This window comes from Rhinatrema bivittatum, chromosome 1, assembly GCF_901001135.1.
Source record: "Rhinatrema bivittatum chromosome 1, aRhiBiv1.1, whole genome shotgun sequence".
Taxonomy (NCBI): domain Eukaryota; kingdom Metazoa; phylum Chordata; class Amphibia; order Gymnophiona; family Rhinatrematidae; genus Rhinatrema; species Rhinatrema bivittatum.
In genome coordinates this window covers 268015667-268042682 of record NC_042615.1, presented here as the reverse complement: position 1 = coordinate 268042682, position 27016 = coordinate 268015667, and the positions used below count along the sequence as shown (strand labels likewise).

Sequence of the window (27016 nt, the reverse complement as noted above, 5' to 3'; positions counted from 1 at the left end):
AATAAACTGGGAATATAATAATTCCTCCAATCAATCCATGGTGCGCTCCCCGCCTCCCCTCTCCCAATTATGTGCAATTCTGGACATTGCATGTCAGAAAAGAAATAAAATTAGGAAATGTTACAGAGAAGGGCAACAAAAATGATTATGAGGATGGATCAGCACCCTTATAAAGAGTGGCTACACAGGATAGAGTTCTTCAGCTTGGAGAAGAGATGAAAGCAGGGATAGGGTGGTTTTATAAAATGATATGATATGCAGCAGGTTAATGGGGAATGGTTATTTACACTATCAGATAGGACTAGGGGATAATGCCTGAAATCAAGTGGTAGGAAGATTTAAAACAACTTTAAGAAAGTATTTTTTCTGTCCGTACACAATCATAATATGAAACTTGATGCCAGGAAATGTGGTTAGGGCTAGTAGTATAACTATGTTTAAAAAAAAAGGTTTGGACAAGTTTCTGGAGGACAGCGCCATACATAATTAGCCAGATGATCTTTGGTTTCTCCTCTTAATTCTTGGAGAGAGCAACATGAAACAGACTTTCATATTGGGATTTGTTGGCTATTTCCAGGCGACCTGAAATGGCCACTGTTTTGGAAACAGGATGCTAGGCTCGATGAGTCTTTGGTCTGAGCCAGCATTGCATGTGTAACCCCTCCTTAAAATGCCAATCAAGAATAGAGGGGAGCATAAAGTTATTTGCAAGTTCTTTGGGGCAGGGACCCTGGCTTGCTTTTACTTTCTTCCCATACCAAGGTAAGGTCCTTGGGACTAAAGATAGAAAGGAGTCCTTTCCGGTCCCGGTACAACGTGACTAGAGAACTGTGCTGGAACTCCCTCATTCTGCTGTGTGCCGAGTGTTGTGTTCCAAACAAACCTCATGTGGACCACTTAGGCAGTGTACAAAATAATGCTTTACTGATATAGTTTAGTTGAATGACACAATTAAATATGGTAAATCACACACCACAATTTGTGTCGTTCCTCTCTTAATTACAGATCTTTTCTCGTCTCTCTGTACATTAGTCTTTAGTAGGCCAGGAATCTATCCATACTTATGGATTTGATGGTATGGAGGTTCCCTACGGGTTAGATCCCTTACAGAAGCGGGAAACCCCCCCCTCCCGGATGGCAGAAAAAATTATGTTGACACAGAAAGTAATATAGGGACTTTAAGTAGATATTTGTTTAAGGATTGTAAGTGTCTATTGGCTGGTAAATGCGGAGGGATGTGCATAACCAGATGGAAGAGACATTATGTATTAAGTTGTGTATGATAGAGAGAATTTTATATTGTATTCTGAAGCAGACAGGGAGCCAATGTAGAGATTACAGAACTGGGGTAATGCGATCTTTCCGGGAAGTGCTTATTAATATGTGCTTTGCAATGTTTTGGATTAATTGTAATGGACGAATGGCATTATCATGGAGACCAAGGTGAAGGGCATTACAGTAGTCTAGACCAGTGAAGATAAGAGATTGTAACACAGTACGGAAATCATCAAAGTAAAGCAGCGGGCAGTTTTAAAATGTGGAGTTTGTAAAATGAGATTTTTACTGTTGTGGAAATATGGTAGGACATGCATAGTTCGGAGTCTAAGATAACCCTGAGGTTTCAAGCTTTTGATACTGTAGGGATGGATATACCATCAAGAATTATATATGAAAGTGGACTACAAGCGGAATGTGGAATTGTAGACAAGTGAAGAACTTCTATTTTTGAAGTGTTAAGTTTGAGACGGTTGTGAGATAGCCATGTATTAATAGTTTTAATGTATAAGCAAACAGTAGATAAAGTGGTGGACCAGGAGGAGTTATAGGGCACAAAAAATGGAATGTCGTCTGCATAAATCTTGAACCTGTATGTCAAGGCCATTGAGCAAATGGCATAAAGGGAAATATTTCCATGAAAAATATTAAAATATGCAGGGCAAAATTAATTATCATTGAGAAATCCCATCTTATTCCTCATAAAGCCGAAATAAAGCTGACAAATCCACCTAGAAGAGAATTCCCAACTGAACTGCTGCTTTTACATGTTCTACAAACCGCAGACTCTTGAATATCTTTGCTCTATTTGAGTGCATCATATCTTTTTAATAATAAAACCTTACATTAAATGAGCCCAGTAAGTTTTTTTTTCTCAGTCTTTTTAAATTGTGCTGCAGGCCTGTTTTCTGTATTATACGAAAATGGCCACACTGTAGGAAATGTGAACTCCTATTATATACCCTTTAAGCTAGCAAGTGGCCAGTCAGAGTAGTAGAATGACTTCTTGCTGTTCAAAACAGAAATATTTCCAAAGTATAGAGCAGATCTGTAGTCTGCTGCTTGTGCTGCAGGAGTATTTCAACAATCTAGAAGCTCAATAGACTTGCGCCAAGGCCAAGAAAAGTAATGTGTTTTTTTTTTTGTTTTTGTTTTTGAAAGGCCCGTGGGCCAGGGCCACCCAGGGAAGGTTAAAGAGGCACTCTGACCTCGTTTTCTAAAACATTTCCTCGATGAAAGACTCAAGAAGTGCTAACAGTTAAGCCTTTGACAGAAAGGGACAAACACCAAGCCTAGAAGAAATATGCATTCTTCTCTGTGAAATGATACTTTGAATGTATTTTCTTTAATGAAAACAGATTTTACTCTAGTTTGTTTTGGTTTGTTTTTGGGTTGGTTTTTTTTTTTTACAGGAGCAATATCAAAACTTCTGCCAAAACAGAAAAATATCCCCAAGGCAATATATAGTTTCCCAGCAGAATGGATAGTTTTTTGTCCTCCTCAGTCTGTACCAGTCCACTTCCTCTGATTGGCTTGATGAGGTACAAAAACAGCTTCTTGTGAGGCTGAAAGCCTTATTGCCACATTTCTACCTGTTTTGGGTTCTAAATATTCCCCAGTTGGATTACTAATGCCAAAATCCACTATTTATCCAGCAACTAGTGTGAGTGGGCAGTAGCATTGCTAAATTGTTACACTTGGTAACATTGTAGTTGCTGGCAAATAAAGACCTCTTGGCCCACCCACTCTGCCTAGTTGTTCCTGCCTTATTGTTACCGCAGACCCTACTCCGTCTCCAGACATATTTTCCTCCCTTGGCCTTATCCCACTGCTGTATTTTTCTGCTGCAAGTAATGCCTGAAGTCGGCCACTGTTCTGTTTACCACCATCTCTGTTAGTAGGTTATTCCAGGCATCCACTTCCCTCTTGTCATTCTTGTCTTTCCACTGTGCTTTCCTCCTTCCAACTTCATGTCATAATTGTTTGTGCTTGAGATTCATTTTATATGGAAATACTAACTTTTTAGACCTTATTGAAGCCTCATGTATATGTGAATGCTTCTCTCATCCCCTCCTTCCCCCTCTTCCCCCTAGAAAGGAACATTTTGAGTTTCCTACGGGTCTCTGTGTAGGCTTTATGTTGCTGATTATGTACCATCTTAAGTGTTTTCCAAGCCACTTCCCTACTCTTAACGCCCTTATAAAAGTGAAACCTCCAGAACTGAATGCAGTACTTGAAGTGGAATAGTGCTGTGTACATTTAATAGTGCTATTGAATCATAAGTAGTAATAGTAGTAGTAGTGGGATCTTATTCATAGGCAATATAACGTCCTATTTCCTGGTGTTACCATCTTTCTTCGTTCCCCATTGCCTTCATTAGGAATGTACCCAAATTTTTCTGGATTGCCCAGCAAATCTTATTATATTTGCACCCCAAAGTCTTCCATCCAATCTCACATCTCCACATCCACGCAGTCTAATTCTGATCCTTGTTTCCAATATAGAGAAGCCAAAGGAGTCAGAGTAGGGTCAGTGAAGACCATCAGCATAACAATGCTGAAAAGCAGCACACGTCATTTATTATGAACAATTTTTTTTATGTGTACATACAATATATACTCATTTCAAAAGTCACATAACCAATATCTAAATTGATATTGCATTTTTGTAGCTTTTTGTCTAGGTTTTTTCCCTAGTTGTATTGTTCTCGGTCTCTTCTCTCGTTTCATCTTGTGTGTATGCTCCTAATTCCTTTTCCTGGTCCTTTGCTTATTATTTTTCATTCTGTGTGTTTCTCCTCCTTTCTACACGAGTCTCACTTCCTCCATCACCCTTTCTTGTCCATGTCACTTCTCTTCAGCCCTCTTCTTTTCATTGTCACTCCTTCCCTCCCATACCCTGCATATGCCTTATTCCTTCATCTCCATTTCCCCTCCTCTCCTTCTACTGCCCATCATAGCCTCCATCTCAATCTCCCCTTTCCTTTCCAATCTGTTCACCTTCCTGTCTCTCATTCCCATTGCTGCTTCCAAGCCTTTCATGCCCCCCTCCTGTCTGATTCTAACCAATCTCCCCTCTTTGCTGTATGGCCCTCTCTCAGCTCTCTACTCCTGGTCCACTCTTACTCATTCTCACTTCTTTTCTCACCACTCTATCCTTATTATTCCTCTCCCATCATATTCACGTTTCGGTCTCTTTTGCCTGGGCAGACTTAGTGATGCCAAATGGTCTTTTCCTGCCATCGTGATTTTAGTGTTTTCTTTGCCCAGTGTCTTTTTGCCTGAGCCTATCTTATTTGAATCACCTTTTATGTCTTTACTTCACGTTCCTCTGTTCTATTCCTTCTCATTCTGTTGGCCTAGCACATTCCCATCTCATATTCCACTCCTCTCTCCACCCTCCTCATGTCTGCTGGAGTGCTCCCCTGTGCCTTTTCAGTCAGTATCCCAAGCAGGGAGAGCTGAGATTGCCCATGCAGTGCTGCTGCTTTGTGCCCTCTGTCATGATGGGAGGGACCCAGCCAGACCATATGGCCTTGCATCTCCCTTTCCGTGAAGGACGTGGCTTAGAAGTCCCAGCTACTGATGGGCTGCTCAGTGAAAACTTTCCCTGCTGCAGTCAGCGGCGGCTAATCCCCTATACTCCATTACTGACCTACAGGTCATCAGAGATGATTATTCCTACCTCCCTTTCCTCTCTGACAGTTGCCAGTTTATGCTTTCCCAATTGATAAATGATTAATAGGTTTTTGAATCCCAAATGCAGACTTTATTTTATTTTTGCACTCGGTCAGCTTCCAAATCGATGTCCTCTGGTGGATTGGTAACCGGATAAAGAACTGGAAACAAAGAGTAGGAATATCTGTGTCAGTTTTCCCAATGGAGAAAGGTGAATGGTGGAGTGCCCCAGGGGATATGCACTGGGACCAGTGTTTAACTTATTCATTAATGATCTGGAAAAGGGAGCGACGAGTGAGGTGATCAAATTTGCAGATGACACAAAGATATTCAAAATAGTTAAAAAAAAAAAAGAGCTGACCGTGAGGAATTGCAGGAGGACCTTGCAAGACTGGGGGACTGTGCGTATAAATGGAAGTCAAAATTGAATGTGGTCAAGCACAAAGTAATGCACATGGGGAAACGTAATCCCAGCTGTGTGTATGCGATGCAGGGTTCCACATTAGCACGGAGCTGATGGGGGGCATTTTCATACTGCCCGCATTGGTGCAAAGTCTGTGCACCAGTTTTCAAAATGAAAGTGTGCGTGTACTTTCATTTTGAAAATTGCCCTGGGTACATAGTCTCCGCGGATGTTTGCACGGGTTTGGGGTTTTTTTTCCTACAGATACTTTTCCTTTGGAAACTAATATACACAGTTTTGAAAATGCTATCTATGCATAATGGGGCGGATTTTCAAAGGGTTACGCGTGTCTGGCCTATTTTTAAAAGGCCCGGCGAAGCGCCATAAAGCCCCGGGACGCGTGTAAATACCAGGGCTTTACTAAAGGGGCGGGGCAGTCCTGGGGGCGGGGTTAGAGGCTCCAGGCACAGATGCCATTTGCTGCTGTGCCAGGGATCGCGTGCCGGCAATTTACTTCAGCCCCAGGGCTGAAGTAAGTTTTGAAACAAAAAAAAGAAGACAAAATAGGTAGGGGGAAAAGGACGAGGGAGATAGGGGAAGGGAAGGTGGGGGGGGGAGGGAACGGGGCGAAGGCAGCGCTGCTTGGAGCGGGCTTGGCGCGCGCAAGGTGCACAATTGTGCACCCCCTTGCGCGCACCGACCCCGGATTTTAGAACATGCGCGCGCATGTTATAAAATCGGGCGTACATGTGTGTGCGCCGGGTAGCGCGCGCACCTTTTAAAATCTACCCCAATATTTTTCTGTCCTTGATCTAAGCACGGCCCAAGAATACTTGAACAGCTTCTTTTAATGCAGCCAGAAGTGTGTGAGCTGTTGGACACCGCTTATGCTTTCAGCCAGGTAAAAATTGAGCTATTTCCAGGCAGCCCTTTATTTCCAGGCAAATTAGTGTTTACCTGGGTAAATGGCTTATGAAATTTCTCTCTTCATGAACAAATACGTTGAAATCCTCAACTCAGTGTGCAACAGCTGTCAAAAAAAAAAAACGAAAGCTAATGTTACGAATTATTCAGATTGGACTAGAGAATAAAACTCAGAATATCACAGTGCCTTTCTATATACCTGTGGGGAAACACATCTTGCGTATTTTGTGCAATTCTGGTTTTCCTTTTTTTTAAAAAAATAATAATAATAGAACTAGAACAACAAATGATATAAATGAAACAGCTCCCAAGATAAAAAGGTCAAGGCTCTTGCATTTGAAGGAGAGACGACTTAAGGGGATATAAGTTGTTTAGAAATTCACGAGTGGTGTACAGCAAGTTAATGGGAGCAGTTATTTTCCCTTTCAAACAATACTAAGGCTGGGGAACACTCCATGAAATTAACTGGTAGCAGACTTAAAACAAATTAGAGAGCATTTTTTTTTCAGTCAGTGCACAAATAAACTGTGAAATGTTTTACAGGAGAATGTGGTAAAATAGCATTACCAGTTATTAGCCTTGTAGACTTAGGGTTTGCCATCTATTATAGGGATGAGCAACAGGAAGTGGATCTCCCTGTGAGGATCCTCCTGGTATTTCCAAGTCATCTGCATTGGCCGCTGTCAGAGACAGGATGCTGGAGTCTATAGACTGGCCTATGGTCTAGCCCACTGTTTCACTTCTTGTATTCTTAACCCCAGACCTTTCTTCCAAATTTTTTTTTTTTTTTTTTTTTTTACAGGCCTCTTAATTTTTTCCACTCCTCCCAACGTGTACTCCATTACAGACAACGGGCATATTTTTTCAGTATCTCACCTTTTCAGTCTGTAGTCCCGTCTTGAAGTAGCAAAGAAGATATTCAGCTTATTCATGAGCATATTACAGTAGGTGACTGTAGGGCACGAGGGACAAGCCAAGCCCACCCTTCTCTTAACGCCTATGCATCTTTGAACGTGCAGTCCTGTTCTTAGAAAAACTGGAGGCACAAATCCACAGAAGGAATGGCCTAAAACCCAGAGCTCTCTGGCCACTTTACGAATTATTAAAACAGCATCACTAAGACTCGGAGTATGTAACTCTTATTTCTATGGCACTGTTGATCCTGAAACAGGAATGTCAGTGGTAAAGTAACTATATGACTTTATTTGATTACAACTCTTTGGGGCGGATTTTAAAACGAGCGCGAATAGCCTACTTTTGTTTGCGCTCCAGGCGCAAACAAAAGTACGCTGGATTTTAGTAGATACACGCGGAGCCGCGCGTATCCGCTAAAATCCTGGATCGGCGCGCGCAAGGCTATCGATTTCGTATAGCCGGCGCGCGCCGAGCCGCGCAGCCTACTCCCATTCCCTCCAAGGCCGCTCCGAAATCGGAGCGGCCTCGGAGGGAACTTTCCTTTGCCCTCCCCTCACCTTCCCCTCCCTTCCCCTACCTAACCCACCCGCCCGGCCCTGTCTAAACCCCCCCCTTACCTTTGTCGGGGGATTTACGCCTCCCAGAGGGAGGCGTAAATCCCCACGCGTCAGCGGGCCTCCTGCGCGCCGGGACGCGACCTGGGGGCGGTTCCGGAGGGCGCGGCCACGCCCCCGGGCCGCCCCGGGCCGTAGCCACGCCCCCGGAACGCTCCCGACACGCCCCGAAAACACCGCGCGGTTCGGGCCCGCCCCCCGACACGCCCCCTCCGAAAACCCCGGGACTTACGCGAGTCCCGGGGCTCTGCGCGCGCCGGTAGGCCTATGTAAAATAGGCTTCCCGGCGCGCAGGGCCCTGCTCGCGTAAATCCGCCCGGTTTTGGGCGGATTTACGCGAGCAGGGCTCTGAAAATCCGCCCCTTTGTATGTAATTTTCTGTTGGTATGCCATTTTTTTTTTTTTAGTTCTGTATTCAGAATTTGGCATTTTGGGGCTTGCCTTTAGTTTCCTGAGCACCCATGATTTTTCTTTCTTAATTGGTTTTTTTTATTTCGTTTAGCTACCATGCTACTTTTTTCCACCATATTGTTTCTTATTTGGATTGAATTGTTAATGAATATTGACTTTGTGCATCATGAGTCAATTAAACAGTATCAATTGCATATTGTTGCCAAATAAAAAATCAAGCAAAAGGCTCTTTAAATTAAAACACTTTTATAAAACTGTCCTTAAAAATATACACTGTTAAAGTGGGATTCTGAAGGGGGAGCAGATAATCTTTTCAGATCATGATCTTCGAATCAGTTTTTGGTTTCACAGTTGCAAAGTCTATGAAACAGTAATTCATCTGCTGGGCCATGGTGAGGCATATAAATCCTTTTCACTTTACCCTTGTGATTCATAAATGGCATCACAGAGTATAAGGTTTATTTTCCTAATAATGCCGCTATTTCTGCTTTATATTGTTGTAGAAGTTTTTCCTTTCAGCATTAAGCTGTCCTGTCATAAAACACTCTCATATTTGCGTCTCCAAACGACTGACTGCCCATCTCCTTTGTCAGTTTTAAAATCCTGTTTTGCTTTTGAAAATAAAACGGTGCACCATCAAACAAAAGTGCCCCCCAATAGAACCAACTGGGGCAGAATGGTGGCATTCTTTGTACGTGTGCACGAAAACCTAGGCAGAAAACTCTGGTTTTGCTAGATATGTTGCGGCTTGTACTTTTAATATGTAGTATGATAGCTTTAAGCACAGTACGCAGAAGAATTCTCAAACAGATACTGCATTCCCAACCTCTTAAAAATGAGCAATAGTGATCACAACATGATCAAATTAGACTTAATAACTGGAGAGAGGACCCCTGATCGGATCCATTCTAGGTTCCCAAATACTTCTAAGGATGTGGCTAAGCAAGAACATTCCTCTGTACTCAAGAGGAAGTGGCCAGAACTACAGTCATTTGGGAAAGAGGTCATTTAATTTTGACTGTCATTGACTTTCCCCATGTCATGTGACCTCATGATCTTATTAAATCCTGCGCTTAAGAAATAAATGGTAAGAAGAAGGTTGGCTACACATATAATGACAGTTGCTGAATGTTGCATTGCAGTCCTGTGGAAGAAACATTCCTTCCCTTTCCCCATCAATAACTGGTTGGTTATGCAGAGTGTGTGAAATATATTTAATAGAGAAACGTTCAGCTATCATAGTGCAAATAATTTGTGTTAGTTTTCTTGATATTGTTTGGTTTTATATTTTGTAATGTCGCGCCAGTTTTTACCTCACCAGTACAAACAGTAACATAACATCATAAAGTGATGTCATCGGCCCGTCAAACTTGCAGCTTCCACCGGTCTGCATCCGGTGCTGTGAATTCAAAGCAAGCATGGACAGGAGTAAAACACACAAGTCCTTGAGAAGTATCTCCCTGTTTTACCAAAGTGAGACTTCATCCTTTCCATTTGATGGCATCGCCATTAAACAACATATTTCCCTCAGAATAGGTGTAAAATTGTGTAATGAAGAAGTGGGTCCTAGAAAATGACTTTGATTGAATTGCATCATCAGTTTGGTCTTGTCCTGAACTGCCCACATTATTACAGCCTGCATGAAGAGCAGTGCCCATCCATATAACCACAGGTGCTCTTTTATAAAGTGGGTACCCCAGACGCTAACCACTAAATGGCTGCCTTCTGACAACAGACCTCAACAAAGGGTAGCAAAAACTGCTTCAAAAGAGTAACTGAAGTATTCTCAGAACTGTAATTTTATACTGACGCTGTAATTCATCAGAACTGCTGTTAATTTATAGAGGGTTCAGCCGGGCTCTGAGATTCTGTGGTTTGGTAGACTTCGTGGCTTTATAACACACAGTTATAGTAAAGCTTTACTGCATTATTCCGATGAAGGTTTATTAAGCCACAAGAAAATTAATTATAACTCTGGAAGTGTCCTTCCCATAATTCAGTGCCGCTCTGAGGTTTTATGATGAGCCAGGAGCATAGGAAAGCCTCACACACAGACATAATAGGAACAATTCTTCCCCTCCTGAATTGCAACGCACTCGCAAATAATGCATCCTCCCAGATAATACAAATATCCTTTCTGTGTATAACTGACGATGTGGTGGGGAATATTTTTTTTTTTTTTTGATAAATGCTTGTGAAGCAAGGTGACAGGCATGAAATTAGAAAATTCCTTTAAGCGATCTGAAATATAAATAGCTTTCCCAATGAAAAGCGCTTCACAGCTGAAGATTTTATTGTGTGGAAAATGGGGGGGGGGGATTTTTTTCCCTCTTCCACCCCCCCCCCCCCTTTTCTTCCTTTTTTGCAAAGTTGTTTGCCCGTTCACAAAACAAATACTCTGAAGCCCAGCGCGGCCCATGGGAATAAATTTCAGGTCGAATTAGTACAGTTTCCTTGCTGTCAGGACGGTGGAATTAATGGTGTTTTGATGACACAAATTTTGAAGGGTGGACAAAGAAACTGAAGGAAGGGAGACATGACTCCTTAGAAGTGTGGTCCTCCTCTCTCCCAGCCTCTCTTGTCCTCCCTGTCATCCGTCTGCCAATCTCCCTGTCCACGCTTAGTTAAAAGCGCTTTTCATCCTTTTCTCTTTCCCACAGGGTTTGCCAGATCCGGGCCAGTGCCTGGGTTCCAAGAGGACACGCTGCAGTTGGCCTTCATCAACTTGAGACAAGTAAGTCTTTGTTTTTTTTTGTTTTACGTTTTTTTTTTCCCTCTTAAGATGTGTGACTGAAGACTATCGGGTCTTAAGGGAAAAAAAGTTTTGGGGGAGGGGGTGAGGGGTGGTGAACGGGGCAGGGGGGAGAAATGGAGGTTGGTATGGATGATTCATGCCAGAGACCTAGGTTTTTGTGTGTTCTTTACATTGTCATTGGTATGATGAGGTGGGGGGGGGGAGAGAGAGAGAGCTAGGGAGGGACTCAAGTGACCCCCTAGGCATTGGCCATTGTGCTTCAGGTTTGGCTTCAGCTGACATGGCAAAAAAAACTTTACAGCCCTATAATCTGACACTAAGCAGGTATTTGCTAACAGTGAGGGCAGCCATGCGGAGACCACCTCTTTAGAGTACTTTTGTTAGGAGATAATGCCTCAATTTTGGGATGTTGATGAGACCCGCCTCCTGGGTGTTAAAGAAAAGAAGGGAAATTTGTTCCCAATTTTATTGAAATCTTTTTTTTTTTTTACAAACAGTCCCCGACTAAAATTAGCCAATGGATTCATTCCCCTCAAGAAGGTTACAAATGACCCCACCCAATCTGTTTATATCCAGATTACTAGTCAAAGCATTAACCCCCTTCAAAAATTATCACCATCTCTTGAAATACCTTTTTTTCCTGTAGAGTGGTGTCATGCGCCAGTTTCTACTGCATCAAAATCACCAGAATGCTGCATTGTCCAATTTTGTTTCTGTTCTTTCAGCCTCAGATTGTGGTTCTTATATCAAAAACAGTAAGATCTGGATGAAAGAGTCTCAGGAAACACTTTTAAAATACAGGATGCTGCATTGATCAATGTGTGCCATGCCCTTGGGGACCTGGGCCCTCAAAGCAATATTTGGTCTCTGCTAACTATTTAGATTGGGTTGCACTCAATTGAAATGGATATACATTTTTAATCGGGTATATTCATATTTGCATGTTATTTGCCTTTTTTCCTACTTTACTGATGCTGAGCTGGTGAGGTGATAAACAGCAATACCATTTCCTCATAGGGGTCTGATAAGTGCTCTGTCATTCCTATGAAAATACTGGCTGGTCTTTTTCAGTAAAGTAGTATGTGTATATTATCTTTGGAAATAATCTAAGTACATTTTATTTTTTGCTCATAAACCTGACTTCATCTCTGAGTTTGCTTTGCTCATGAGATCAAAGGTAGCTCTAAAATAAATGAATAATTACTCGAGAGATCCTTTAGAATACCATATTTACATATAGGATGATAGTACATGTTTTGTTGAGACTGAATTATTGTATGGTTGGAATGGAACACTAAAGAAGATGGATATAAAGATTTCATATGACAGTTTTAATGAATTTGAAGTAATATCCTTTCATTTCCCATATAAAAATCCTTTATTTTCCGAATTCTGATAGAGGAAAAGGGGTACTACTAACTGTACATTTACAGTGTGAATTTACCACTTTTAGGGTGCTATTTAGGAAGTGGTCTGTTTAATTACTGAGTTTATGTGTGCTGATGCTCTAACTATAGGCCAGAAGAGGGGGTAGATTACAGATTATGCTGGCATAGGAATGAAAAGCATTTCACTATCACACCATTTCAGAACCAGCTGAGGTTGCTAGTATAACTAAAATGACTGTTCCTTCTCACGCGTCACTTTTGTTGGCAGTCTTAGCAGAGAGGCCAAAAGGAGCCCTCTCACCCCCTAGATGGGTTCCCTTGAAAGCCAAGTTACAATTTGGGCAGTAAACTTCCACCATCATTGCTTGCACTATACCTGTACTGTGGATAAACTGCTGACTTCATATTTTAGTATTCTTACTCCAACAACTTTTATAAGTACAGAAAACACGTACAGTAATAATTTAACCAAGGCCTAGTCTTTAGGTAGAAGCAAATGGCGTGACTCCACAAGGCCCCACGACTGGAAGGACCCTGCTGCTGCAATTGCCCCGCACAGATTTAAAGACAGCCCTATAGCATGGGCCAGATGTAGGAGGAGGGAACTGGGTTAGGTGCTTGGGCTATACCTCCTCCATACACCCGCTGTCTCCTAGAATGGGGAAGGTTGCTGGGACCATTTGTGGGCCCAGTTGCAAGGAGAGCACAGTGGTAGCGTTTGTCAGTGAGCCCAGAGCCTAAGAAAAGACCCAGATTTCATTATCGCACTGGGCCCCACTCCAGCCTTATGGCAGCCCTGGTTTGAGCAATTGTTCATTAAAACTTCAACATGTTTCTTCTCACATCCCTTTATTGTTGCTATACTGGCGCCTAATTCTGGATTGTAAATGAAAAGGTAAGTTTGTATAAGAATTTCCCTTACAGAAAGAGAATCTGAGCTTATGTATTTCATTGTGAGATCACTGGCCCTTTGACTTTTCAGTTCTAAGGAGTTTCTTGGGCGCCAGCAAAAGTGCAGGAATCAGAAACGCATGTGTAGCTTTCATATTCAGAAAAAAAGGGGAGGATGCCTGAAATATTTATCTATCTAAAACATCTTTGTAAATATTTTGGTAGACATTTAATCCCATATGTTATTTAGCAGCAGCACACATGCCAAATCTTTGCTTCAGTTGGAACCTTTGGGTGAATTTTCGAAACATTTACATGTGTAAAATTAGTATATACATTCGTAAGTACACTGATCTTTAAAAGTATGCGTATATTTTTGGTCTTGTGGATAAATCTACGTGCAAAAAAAAGGGCAGCCTAGGGGCATTCTGGAGCGAGACCAAGAGGTACGCACACAAGTTTCTATTTCATATGAGACTTGCGTGTGTACATTTGTCAACTTTTTTGTGTAATTTTGCACTTGCTATTTAACTGATATCGGACTCATCTGTTGTTTACTGTTGCTTGAGTGGGAGGTCTGGATGAACTGGGTGGACTTCAGCGTGAAGAGCTTGTAGGGTCTCTATGACCTGGAGAAGGACTGGGTGAATTTGTGGAGATTTCGGCAAACTGGTGATTTCAATTATACATGCATGCTTTAAAATATACCGACTTTTGTACATAAAAAAAGGTTTTAAGAGAGGAAGTCGCAATTTTTTTCGTGTGAAATATATGCATGGAATAGGTAGGTAAAGTATATGATTTCAAAGCATTTACAGGTATTTGCGCATAAGGAAGCATATATGCATGCGATAAGGGGTAGATATACCCGTATTTTGTAATCTGTGTGTACCTGATAAACACAGATTATAATATATTGTAGTAAATATTTGCACAGCCATAAGCACGCATATATGCAGCCATGCCTAGTTGCTTGAAAATTATCCTTAATGATTTTAAAATACAGCAATATTAAATATAAAATACATAATATTATTCAGAATGCATCCATTATATTACTTAGCATAGCCATATATTATATTTTCCTTACAAAAAAAGGTGGGGTTTTTTTGTTTTGTTTTTTTTAACTACTCATATGGAGACCAGAGATGCATTATCAGTGCTTTATCCTTGCCACTTTCTGCCTGTAAAGTCAACCCTCTAGTACTTGCCTACTGCATAGGTGGGGGGGGGGATGGATAGAGATGCAGGTGGGAGGGGGGAGCAGAGGGAAATTCTATTAAGCCGTTTCCTATGGGGAGGAACGTGCGTATTGATATACCAGGAAAAGGATGAAGAGAAAAGTGAATTGTGCCCTGTCATCGCTTCTCAGCGAAGATGGATGGGGTTGGAGCGAAAGCATGAATGAAGTAAGAATCAATGACAGATGCTTCTTTCCTATTAAAACAATCTATTTTTTTTGGCCATTAAATAAAAACCGTGCCGCTTTGTTGCTCCTGCCATAATGATGCAGTACCTCTTGTTTTCAGGGCTCGCAGATTGTACATTCTGAAAACGTTCAGATGCATAGGGGCTAGTTCTCTGAGCCGCATAATTGGCCTAACATCGATGATCTCCTCACCACTGCTGTGATTCTCCAGATTCATGCTGAAACAGCCTTTAACTTATAATGGATGGAGAAATTGCTCTCAGCTAAAGGTGATGGAGCGATGCAATCCGTCATCCAATGACATGGAAACTAAGAAAGCAGCACATGACTTTATACAGTCTTTGAGAACACAGTTTCAGGTCTTGTATATAGTTCGTTTTTTTCAGCTTTTTGTTTTGGAGCTTTTGAAATCAATAACTGAACAGAGCTCCCAAAAGCTTTGGCTCCGTGAAACTACTCTATGATGAATACATTCTCTGAGTTGGAAAATGGTTTGAAATAAAGGAGGATTCTTCAGGAGGCTTTTGCATATGCTTACCTACCTCACTTAATAAGCGCTATGCTCAACAGGAAGAAGTTTAACAGTTGCTGAATAGTTTAGGTCACAGCTCTGACAGTCAGGAACGTTTATGTTCAGCCTACCTATCTTCCATTGCTTCTGGGCCTTCTGTCCAATTAGAATCTGCCCCATCCATGCTTACTCCCATTTATAATGGTGGGTTCAGTGATTGAAGTACCATGACCCTTCATTTCTAGCTGCCAGCATATTCTTTTTCCAAATTGGCACACTCCCCATTCTTAGTCTAGCCATTGCAGTGGCAGTTCTTGGTTGAAGGACATAGTCTATGATTCCCCCCAAGCCTGGTACAGAATTGGTCCTGAAGCTAACCCAGGACGTGTCATGATTATAGAGAATTCCCTCTGCTGTATGCTGAGATGGCTAGCTCTTTGGCACCGGAGCAATATATCACTCATTTGTTCTAGTCTTGACTCATCTACTGAGCTTAGGTATATCGCTATACCTTTCTGTGTGACTGCATAACAATTTATCAAACACAGGATAACGTATACACTTTTTCTTCACTGCTCTCCTTGCGGAAACTGTTATGCAGTTCAGAAGCAACTATATGTATGTAGCATAAAGGTATTAATGGATTACTATCATGTGTGAAGATTGACTACTGTTTGCATGCCTGCTCTTATAACTAGTAACATTGGCTGTTAAAAATAGCACTAAACTTTCAAAAGGGAGACATTGCTAAAGTGAGAAAAAAGCTGAAAGATGCAACTACAATGGGCATTGTTTAAAAATACCATCTTAGAAGCGCTGTCTGTTACAATCCTGTCCGCGGACCCCATCCCGCGGACAGGCCCTCACCTCTTTTTTCCAGCTGGCCCGACGCTGCTGCTCTCCTTCGCGGCCAGACCGCAGCTCAGCCGCGCTTCCTTTGGCCTTTGTTGCCTGCTGCCACTCCTCTCCTGTGCAGCTGGTGCCACTCTGCTGACTTTGGGGGAATCCCCTTGCAGGGATTTCTCCCTCCCTCGCAGCCCGAACACCGCCGCTGGAGTCCCTCTTCGCAGCAGTGAGCTGCCACCGCCTTCTCCTCTTCATCAGAGCTGGACTCTGCCCCAGCATGGCTCCTCTTCAGCAGCAGGAGCTGACTTTGGCTTGCCCACTCCTTCTCCATGTGGCAGGATGCCGCTGCAGGCCTCTGCTCTGCCCACCTGCCTTCGGGGTTCCCTCTAGGCGTGGGCGCGCGCCTCTCTCCTCTTCTTAAAGGGTCAAAAAAAGGAAGTACTCCTGTGCCCTCCAGATGACGTCTTCAGGGCCTTTCCTGGTCCTGCCCTATATAAAGGCCCTGCTACAGTTCCCCAGTGCCTTTGGATGGAATTACATACTCCATGGAGCTTCTCCTTTGTCCATGGAGTTCCACTGCTTCCATCGTGGTCCATCTTGCTGCTCCTGCCCAGAAGACTTCATGTTCCATGTCTTCTTGTTCCTGATGTCTCTGTCCAAAGCTTCAGGTTTCATTCCTCGTCGGATCGTCCTTGTGGTATGTTCTGGCCCTTGGCTTCCCTTCCCGTAAGCCTCGGGGTTCCTTGTCTGTACCTAGATGTCTCAGATGTTACTGACACCCAGATGTCCTCTGGTTCAAGAGATCTAGATGTCCAGGTGTCCAGATGTCCTTCATCCTGATGTCCGTCCTCTTCTCTATGACCCTCTGATCTCTACTTGTCCAGTAGTTCTCTCTTCCCGGGTTCGTCTGTCCAGATGTCCAGAGACCCTCACATACAGTTGTCTTCTTGTTCTGAGATCCAGATGTCCAGGTGACCTGCGCTTGAGGCGTACCCTCTTCTCTCCCTCCTTATCTCAATCCAGAAGTATCCGCCAGCAGCCTTGCCATCCCCCGGACTCTGTCCCAGTCAACCTTCTCAGGAGTAAATCTGTCTTACCTGGTGTCCATTTTCAGGTGACTGGAATCCTCTCCGGCTGGACTTCTCTCAAGTGCTGCCTGGACCCTCTCCTCTGTCCTGTGCACGTCCCACTCTCCGTGAGGTCCGTGACCAGCCTTCCAGGTTGTGTAGGGCGCGCATCGGGACAGGGTGGTCTGTGACCAGTCCACGCCGGGCTGTGTAGGGCACCCTGAGGGACCGCACTTTCCCTCATCTTCAAGTGTATCGTCTTGTCCAAGTCTTCAAGAGTATCGTCTTGTCCAAGTCTCTGAGAGTTTTCGTCTTGTCCAACTCTCCGAGAGTCCTGTCTCATCTCATCCAAGTTCCAGGAGTCCTCGTTCTCTTATGTTCTCTGACTCTTGTACACTCTTGGGTCCGGAATCTCTTACTCCAGTACCTTGCTTCATTGTTTCCAGCCCTCTGCCTCCGTCTGTCCTCACTCGTGCATGTTGGCTCAACAGAGGGTCGACCCACTTCATCCTCCTCCTGGGTTCTTGCTCCACCCATGCCTGTACTTGCTCACCTCCCTTGGGGTGTGTCTTGGGGCTCCTCCCTAAGCCACCTTAGGGCCCAAGGGCTCACTCTCTCACAGGAGCAAGCGATCGCGCCTCTACGCCCTTCCCAGAGCTCACTGGGCGCGTTCGTAACACCATCCAGATATATTCCACATTAACATAGGTGGAAGGCAGGCCAAACAACTGTCAAGCTTGGTTAAAAGACAAAGTGAAAGAGGCTGTTTTAGCCAAAAACATTTCCTTCAAAAATTGGAAGAAGGATGCATCTGAAGAAAATAGGAAAAAGCATAAGCACTAGCAAGTTAAATGTAAAACATTAAGACAGGTTAAGAGAGAATTTGAGAAGAAGCTGGCCGCAGAGGCAGAAACTCATAATAAAAATGTTTTAAAATACATCTGAAGCAGGAAGCCTGCAAGGGAATAGGTTGGACCATTAGGTGATGAAGGGGTTAAAGGAGCACTTAGGGAAGATAAGGCCATCATGGAAAGACTTTGCTTCGGTGTTTTCAAATGAAGATGTTGGGGAGATACCCGTTCCAAAGATGGTTTTCATGGGTGACGATTTAGATGAACTGATCCAAATCACGGTGAACCTGGAAGACATAGTAGGCCAAGTTGACAAACTAAAGAGTAGCAAATCGCCTGAACCAGATGGTATATAACCCAAAGTTCTGAAAGAACTCAAATGAAATTTCAGATGTATTACTAGTAATTTGTAGCCTATCATTAAAATCGTCCATTGTACCTGAGGACTGGAAGATGGTCAATATATAACCCCTGATATTTAAAAATGGCTCCAGGGTGATCCAGAAACTATAGACATCAGTGCCGGGAAAATTAATGGAAACTATTCTAAAAAACAAAATCACAGAACATATAGCTTAGACATGGTTTCATGGGACACTGTCAGCATAGATTTACACAAGGGAAGTCTTGTCTCAAAAGAGATAAATAAACATGGATAAAGGTGAGCAGAGAGTAGAATTAAATGGTCAGTTTTCTCAGTGGAGAGAGGTAAACAATGGAATGCCTCAGGGATCTGTACTTGAACCAGTGCTTGTTAATATATTTATAAATGATCTAGAAAGGGAAACGACGAGTAATCAAATTGGCAAATGACACAAAAATATTCAGAGTAGTTGAATCACAAGTGGATAGTGATAATTTGTAGGAGGACCTTGTGAGACTGGAAGATTGGGCATCCAAATGGCAGATGAAATTTAATGTGGATAAGGGCAAGGTGATGCATTTGGGGAAAAATAACTTATGCTGTAGTTACACGATGTTAGGTTTCATGCTATGAGTTACCATCCAGGAAAAAGATCTAGGCATCATAGTAGACAATACATTGAAATTGTCAGCTCAGTGTGCTGCAGCGGTCAAAAAAGCAAACAATGTTAAGAATTATTAGGAAAGGAATGGTGAGATCACACCTTGAATACATATTCAATTCTGGTCGCTGCATCTCAAAAAAAATATAGATGCACTGGAGAAATTACAGAGAAGGGCAACCAAAATGGTAAAGGGGATGGACTGGCTCCCCTGTGAGGAATGGCTAAATAGGTGAATGCTGTTCAGCTTAGAGAAGAGATAGCTGGCTGAGGGGAATATGTTGAGGTCCACAAAATTATGAGAGGACTAGAACAGGTAAATATGAATCTGTTTACTCTTTCAAATAATAGAAGGACTGGGGAGTAGTCCATGAACTTAGCAAGTAGCACTTTAAAACCAATCAGGGAAAATTCTTTTTCACTCATAGAAACATAGAAATGACAGCAGAAGAAGACCAAATGGCCCATCCAGTCTGCCCAGCAAGCTTTCACACTTGTTTTTTTCTCATGTTTATCTGTTATTCTTGGCCCTTAGTAACCTTTTGGTTCTATTTCCCTTCCACCCCCGCCATTAATGTAGAGAGCAGTGTTGGAACTGCATCTAAGTGAAATATCTAGCTTAATTAGTTAGGGGTAGTAACCGCCACAATTAAGCTCTGGAATTCATTGGCAGAGATTGTGGTTAAGGCAGTTAGCTTATCTGGATTTAAAAATGGTTTTGATAAGTTCCTGGAAGAGAAGTTCATAAACTATTAGTCAAGTTGACTTAGAGGTAGATTTTAAAATTCTTGCGCATGCAAAAACAAATAACTCCTTTTCATATCTCTCTCTCTCCCTCTCTCTCATGTTCACCAGATTCCTGCGCCTTCAGAGGATGTGGCATGCGTGAGATATGTGTGTACAGCTGTAGACTTGCGCATGTGAATAATATTTTATAACCTATGCGTGTAAGTTATAAAGTAATATGTATTTTTGTGCATGGCAAGATACGCTCATTTATGGGCGCATGTGCTGGCCTTTTAAAATCTATCCATTAGGAAATAGCCACTGCTTATTACGGGCATTAGTAGCATGGGATCTATTTAATGTTTGGGTACTTACCGGGTACTTGTATCCTGAAATGGCCACTGTTAGAGACAGGATGGTAGATGGCGCCTCAGTCTGACCTAGTATGGCAACTTCATATTGTCTTATGAGCAGCTACATGTATTTTTAGAGAAAACAAATGATTTTTATCCTCATCAGTTTGGTTTTCAACCCAGACATAGTATAGAGTCAGCACTTGTGGCTCTCATAAATGAAATGAGGCCTAAATATGATTCTGGAAAAGATGCTGTGTTGATTTTTATTGACATGAGCTTGACTTTTGATACAGTAAACCTTCAATAACTTCTCCATCGTTTATCAGAATTAGGTATAAAGTGGGTTACCTTGGATTGGTCTGAGACTTTTCTTTTTTTTTAATTTGTTATTTTCCAAATTTTCAAATAATTACAAACATATGCAATTTAGAACACGGGACATATTTCCACATGAATATTCTACAAGAAAATTGGAACATAGTATACATTACTAAATGGAATATATGTATACCTAAATATAGGAAAATCGAGGGGCAAAGGAAAATAGCGAATACAAAAGAAAAATTCAAAATAATTGATAGGAAGGAACACCTAACTTTCTTCAAGTCGATTCATCCCTTGGGGTGCTATGCGAGTGGCCAGAGAGAAAATCCCTGAGCTGTTCCGGTTCAAAGAAAATATAATTGTTATTCAAAAATCTAATGCAGCATTTACTGGGATATTTCAATACAAAATGGGGCTCCCATAGTGAGTACCCTTTCCCTCATTGCAAGGACCTGCTTTCTGCTCTTGCGTGCTTTTAACTATATCAGGATATATCCATATTTTTGCTCCGTAGAACTTGATCAATCTATTTCTAAGAAATAGTTTCAAAATATTATTGTGGTCTGAAATGAAAGCAAAGGAAACCAACATAGATTTTCTTTTCCGAATTTCAGAGTCAATTGAAAGTTCCAGCAATTCTGAAATATTCAATGTATTCACCTGCTCTTCTTCAACCACAGGGCTGCTTTGTGGCAAGTAGTAGATCTTTGTGCACACTGGGAGATGTGTCTCAGGTATTTTTAAAACTTGTTTCATGTAAGTTTTAAATAATTCGAGTGGTGATATAGCTCTGATAACTGGAAAGTTAATAACTCTCAAGTTTAATATCCTCAGGGTATTTTCCACTTTCTCTATTTTCTTCTCCAGTAACATATCAGATTTTATAATATTCTTTTGAGCATTTTCAATCTGAGTAATTCTTTGCTCATGTTCTATCTTAGAATAAAAGGTTGTAATAAGTGAGTTATTGATCATGGTTTGATTTTTAGTTTCTAAAGTTGTTGCCATTAAAATATTTATCGTAGCTTCAATTGCCTTCAGGGCAGACCACACAGTTCCTGAGGAAATTTGTTCAGGTTGACCAAGCACAATACTCACGGATGCAGGATCTGTCTGATCCGCTCTTGCGTCCCCAAGTGCACCGGGCAACTTTAATCCTAGCGTTGTCATCTCCACGGGTATCCCCTGACTTTCCTCACTGAGGGAGTCAGGGCTCCGAACAGACCAGCCGTCTCCTCTCCGCGGAGTTTCACCCTGCTCTCCTCCGCGCTTGGGTTCCGGTCGGACCAGCTCTCCTCGAGCCTGATGGTAATTGCCTTTGATCTCTGTTGTACTCGGAGACACTACTGGCTGAGCTGGGTGTGCCGGTTTGATCGGCTCGCTGGGACTCAGAGTCAATTCCAGGGTCAGAGGGGACTGCGTTCACTCCTCAGCAGTCCCCTCAGCGACCAGCCCTACCGGCGTTCGAGGAGCTCCATCGGGGAAGAAGCCCTCAATTCGTCGTTGCAGAGGGTCAGTATCGGGCAAACCGGACAGGGCTCCCCTAACTCGACCCTTCTGCTTAAACTTGTATAATGTTTTAAGAATAAGGTCTGAGACTTTTCTTATGAAGCACACATATCAGGTTAGCTGGTGATCAAAGATATTTGAGCCTAGAAAGTTACTGTAAGGGGTGCCACAAGGTTCAGCATAGTTAGGGTTGATAACTTTTCCACAGACCTCGACTGGACACTTGAGTATTCTGGGGGGAGGAGAGGAATCACAAGGAGGTGTGTTTGTTCCCCTTCATTTGCATACATTTCAGATCATCCACCTTGGTCTCATAGTATCAGGCCTATTGTAACATGCATTGTTTGTGGGCTTGGCTCTCAGAAAGCTATGAATAAGTTAGATAACTATTTCAAAATGGTAAACTTCCCAGATAAAAACAGGATGAACTGCCAGCACTCAAACAGTAACAACCTTACTCATAAAAAGGCAACACTGCAAATAATACAACAGACCCTAAAACACCAATACACTTCCTATTATGGAAAAAGAACAAACCAAGTTGCAATAGATTCCTTCACAGAAGCTACATGCTAGCATGATAGCTACCTCACCTCAGCACACATGCAGAGTCAGACACTTGCCAAAAACAGAATAAAGAGACCATAAAAACATATGACAAGAACTGAACTGGAAACACAACTCTACATGCAGTGCAATAATCGAAAAACAGAAACATCACAATTTCTCATAAAATAACTAATAAATCAAGAAATATAAAACATCAATTTTAATAGTAAAATCATATTAATAAATAGAGTAAATAATTTAAAACATCTGATGAACAGCACCTCTAATATTTAAAAGCTCATTTAAACTTAAAAACTTTAGAAAATTTCCCAACCACCAATAAAATATTTAAAAACAGCAAACTAATAAAATAACACCCAGCATTTAAGGATTTAAAAACCTCCAACTCTCTATACCTAGGAACTTTTTGATTTTCAATCATAAGAACATAAGAAATTGCCATGCTGGGTCAGACCAAGGGTCCATCAAGCCCAGCATCCTGTTTCCAACAGAGGCCAAAACCAGGCCACAAGAACCTGGCAATTACCCAAACACTAAGAAGAACCCATGCTACTGATGCAATTAATAGCAGTGGCTATTCCCTAAGTAAAATTGATTAATAGCCATTAATGGACTTCTCCTCCAAGAACTTATCCAAACCTTTTTTGAACCCAGCTACACTAACTGCACTAACCACATCCTCTGGCAACAAATTCCAGAGCTTTATTGTGCGTTAAGTGAAAAAGAATTTTCTCTGATTAGTCTTAAATGTGCTACTTGCTAACTTCATGGAATGCCTCCTAGTCCTTCTATTATTCGAAAGTGTAAATAACTGAGTCACATCTATTCGTTCAAGACCTCTCATGATCTTAAAGACCTCTATCATATCCCCCCTCAGCCGTCTCTTCTCCAAGCTGAACAGCCCTAACCTCTTCAGCCTTTCTTCATAGGGGAGCTGTTCCATCCCCTTTATCTCATTCTGAGATTGTCATGGATTACTGGGCAGTGGAGGGAGGTGAGGGAGATGCACAAATTTTCTTCTCTCATATACACACACGTTTATTCTCTCATACACTCACTCCCTCTCTTTCAGTGGATGCACTGACACACAGGCTTGCTCTATCACAGATTCCCTCTGTCCTTTTCTCAAACTCACACCCTTACACAGGCTCCCTCTCTCTCGTATACACACATGCACCCTCAGAAAGGTTCCAGCTCTTTCTGGCAAACACTCACACAGGCTCCTTCTCTCTTTTGCATTTATACACCCCTGCATATAAGCTTTCTCTCTCACTCATACACACTCATTCACGTGGGTTCCCTCTCACACACAAACACACAGCCCCACAAAATCCCTCGCTCACATACACCCTCACTCAGGCACAAAAGCTCTAAATCACACACACACACTCCTGTCACTGTTCCTGTCATTTGGCCACGCACACACACACACTCACAGGCCGCGTCGAGATCATTAGCTACCTTCTGCTCTTCAGCTGTGCCTTCCTCGTCTTCAGCCATGAGTGGCTTGACTGCTATAAATACTACACATAACCTACATGCTCTTAGAATACTTTACCTTGGTCTCACATACAGAACACAAACCATCAAGTACAGAATAAGGTATCACAAATTGTAGATAAAAACATTCTTTGTTTTGCTATCCACTCCAGTTTCTCATACACGCCCTTTCTGTCCCCTGCAGACAGAAGAAAAGTGGGAGAACAAGAGAAAGGGAGGGGCTGGATTAGGGAGCAGGGGGGGGGGGCTTTTTTTTTTGTTGTTTGCTTTGCACTGTGCTCGGTCAGCTCCAGGCTCACCCCAGTTCCTTTTCCTTGAATGCTGCCTGGGAGGGGCTGCAATAGGAAGCAGATGACTGCTGCCTGATTCTAGGCACTAGATAGCTCAGGGCAGAGCCACTGGGGCCTCCTTCCACTTCATGGCATTCCATTCACAACTCACTGGGGCCTCCTCCGTCTTCAGCCACAAATGGGATGGGCTCCATTCGTGGCACACTCGGTGCCTCCATCGTCTTCAGCTGTAAACGGGATGGGCTCTGTTCGTGGCCCACTGGGACCTCCTTCGTCTTCAGCCGCAAATGGGATGGGCTCCGTTCGTGGCCCACGTTTGTAACCGAACACTGTACAATAGGCTGCAAAACCGGGCTGTCCGGTCCAAAACTGGGCAGTTGGTCACCCTAAACATAGTGCCAATTCTGTTTATATTTATGTAGCTCCTTTGGCAACCCTAATACAGGCTCTAGGTTCTAAGTGTTATTTTTCACAGACAGTTTTCAGATAGCTGCCTCTTTTTTGACTCAAGCTGCAGGGTAGATTTAATGAATCTGAATATTTATATAGACATAGTTGCATAAATGCACACTACCCATGAACATAAGATTATTCCATCAAAGTCAGAAATGCTATGGGTGAGTAGAAGTAAAACTTAAGCTAGTATACCTATGATAGCAGATACTGAAATTCCAGTTATAATACTTGGAATCAAAATAAATAAATGCCAAAATAAATGCCAACTTAACCATGTTGAATCAGGTCTCTTCTGTACTTCATTCTTCTTTCTACATTTTAAGATTGATTAGATGAGTAAAATCCTTTTTGGATTTACTCAACTTACAAACTCTGATTCACACACTTGTTTTTTTGAGAATAGATTTTTGCAGCACTATATTTTGGGGATTAGCTGTTACTACAGGGAGACAAAAGCTGTTAAAAAATACTGCTTCTAAGTTGATATTTGGGTTTAAGAGAATTGATCATGCATCTTTACTACTGAAAACACTTCACTAGCTTCGTATTTTGTGACATATAGAATTTAAAATCCTGTTTTTATTTTTAAAGCTTTGTCTAGGGGCCAGCCAAGGTATCTGTGTGATCTGTTGACCCCATATATACTGGTTCATTCCTATTAGTCAGATGATAAGTATTTACTAAAGATATCACCGCCCTCAGAAATAAGAATATAAATTACCAAATGCATGTCATTCTCGTATCAAGATCCATCATTATGGAATGCTTTGCTGTTAGATTATCATACAGAAATGGATCATTTAATGTATAGAATGAATGTCAAAAAGCATGACTTTTTAGCCAAGCATTTAAAGCTAATTTCTTTCAGCTCATTCTGTTTTGATGATGGGTGTTTTATGAAATTTGTATTCATTATTTATTATATTATGTCAATTGATTGTTTTTTATGGTGTATGTCAATTATTTTATTATTTTTATTATATTGCTGTGTTAATTTAATAGTTGCAATTTGTTATGTGGAAATTGTCTGTTGTCTGATTTATTGTTTTAATGTTTTTATTTTACTATTCAGTATATTGTAAACCACTTTGATTATTCTAGAAAGATAGTATAGCAAGATTAAAACTAAACTAAACTAGATCAAGGCCAAAAATCATGTCTGTGCCAGAGAGGGATTCTCGAAGACTACTCCTAGCTTGCAGTTCACTTTTCTCACTACTGGGTCATACAGAAGACCAGCTAACACCAAAAAAATGTTTGTTAAATGGTGCAGAGAAAAGGCTAACAATAATAGAGCAGTGCTACATATAACTTGTTACACAGAGATTTAAAAAAGAATTTAAGTAATTTGTTTGCAGGACTTAGTTCAAAATTTTTAAAATTTATGTACCCCAATATTTAAATTGAATATAAAGTTGTTTTCCATCTTTTTTTCTTTTTTCGTTTTGTTGTACTGTCCTAAGTCTACTCTTTGATTGCAATTTGATTCTTTTCTCTGGCTCTCTTCCTTCTGTGTGCCTTTCTTCCTTTCTCTCTCCTTCCCCTTCATCTTCTCTCTGACATGCATAAAAATATTACTTCCAGCTGGCATTAACTTTTTGATATGCACCATAGGATGTTTGGCGTGGTAACATGCATAGGAAATTATAGCGGAGCACATAAAATCTTTTGGGCTTCCAAGCATTAATCTAAAATACAGAGTTTTCATATAGTCTTAGTGCAGTAGTTGGTTTCATCATGCTGAGCTGTGGTAATTGCACAGTCCTGTCAACCTCATCTTGTTTTTATTTTGAGGGAGAAAATGAGTTTCCTTGGTTTTTACTTTGAAGAATCTCATGTTTATCCAGGTCAGCAGGAGTTCACCCATTATACACAGATCATCAGCTAAAACCTTTCTACTATGTTTTCTTCTGGGGTTTTTTCCCCACTTCATCTGTGTACTTTTCTGTATTTTGTTGGGGCAGAGGAGCTCTCATGTGTGCTTTCTGTGTGTGTGTGTATATATTTATTTATTTATTTATTTAAATAATTTATATACCGGAGGTTCCTGTATAATATACATATCACCCCGGTTTACATAGAACAGTAACAATCGCTACATTTTGCGGTTTACATAGAACAGGATTAAACAACGAAGTTTTACATTGAGCAAAAAGAAGTATACAAGTTTTAACATTGAAACAAACGAAGTAAACAAGTTTTTACTTTGAAACAAATTAATAGAAGTAGGCAAATAGTAAATACTATTAAAATATATATATATATATAAATATATATACTATATATACTATATATATATATAT

The 27016-nt window shown here is 41.6% G+C and overlaps 1 protein-coding gene across 1 annotated transcript in view; it reads left to right on the top strand.

The window, feature by feature from the left end:
* The window catches only part of EXOC6B (exocyst complex component 6B), a 1306513-nt gene that overhangs the window by 831719 nt on the left and 447778 nt on the right, over nucleotides 1-27016 (top strand). Inside the window, 1 exon segment of the mRNA XM_029594539.1 lies at nucleotides 10880-10953. Within this exon segment, the coding sequence (XP_029450399.1) occupies nucleotides 10880-10953 (74 nt within the window).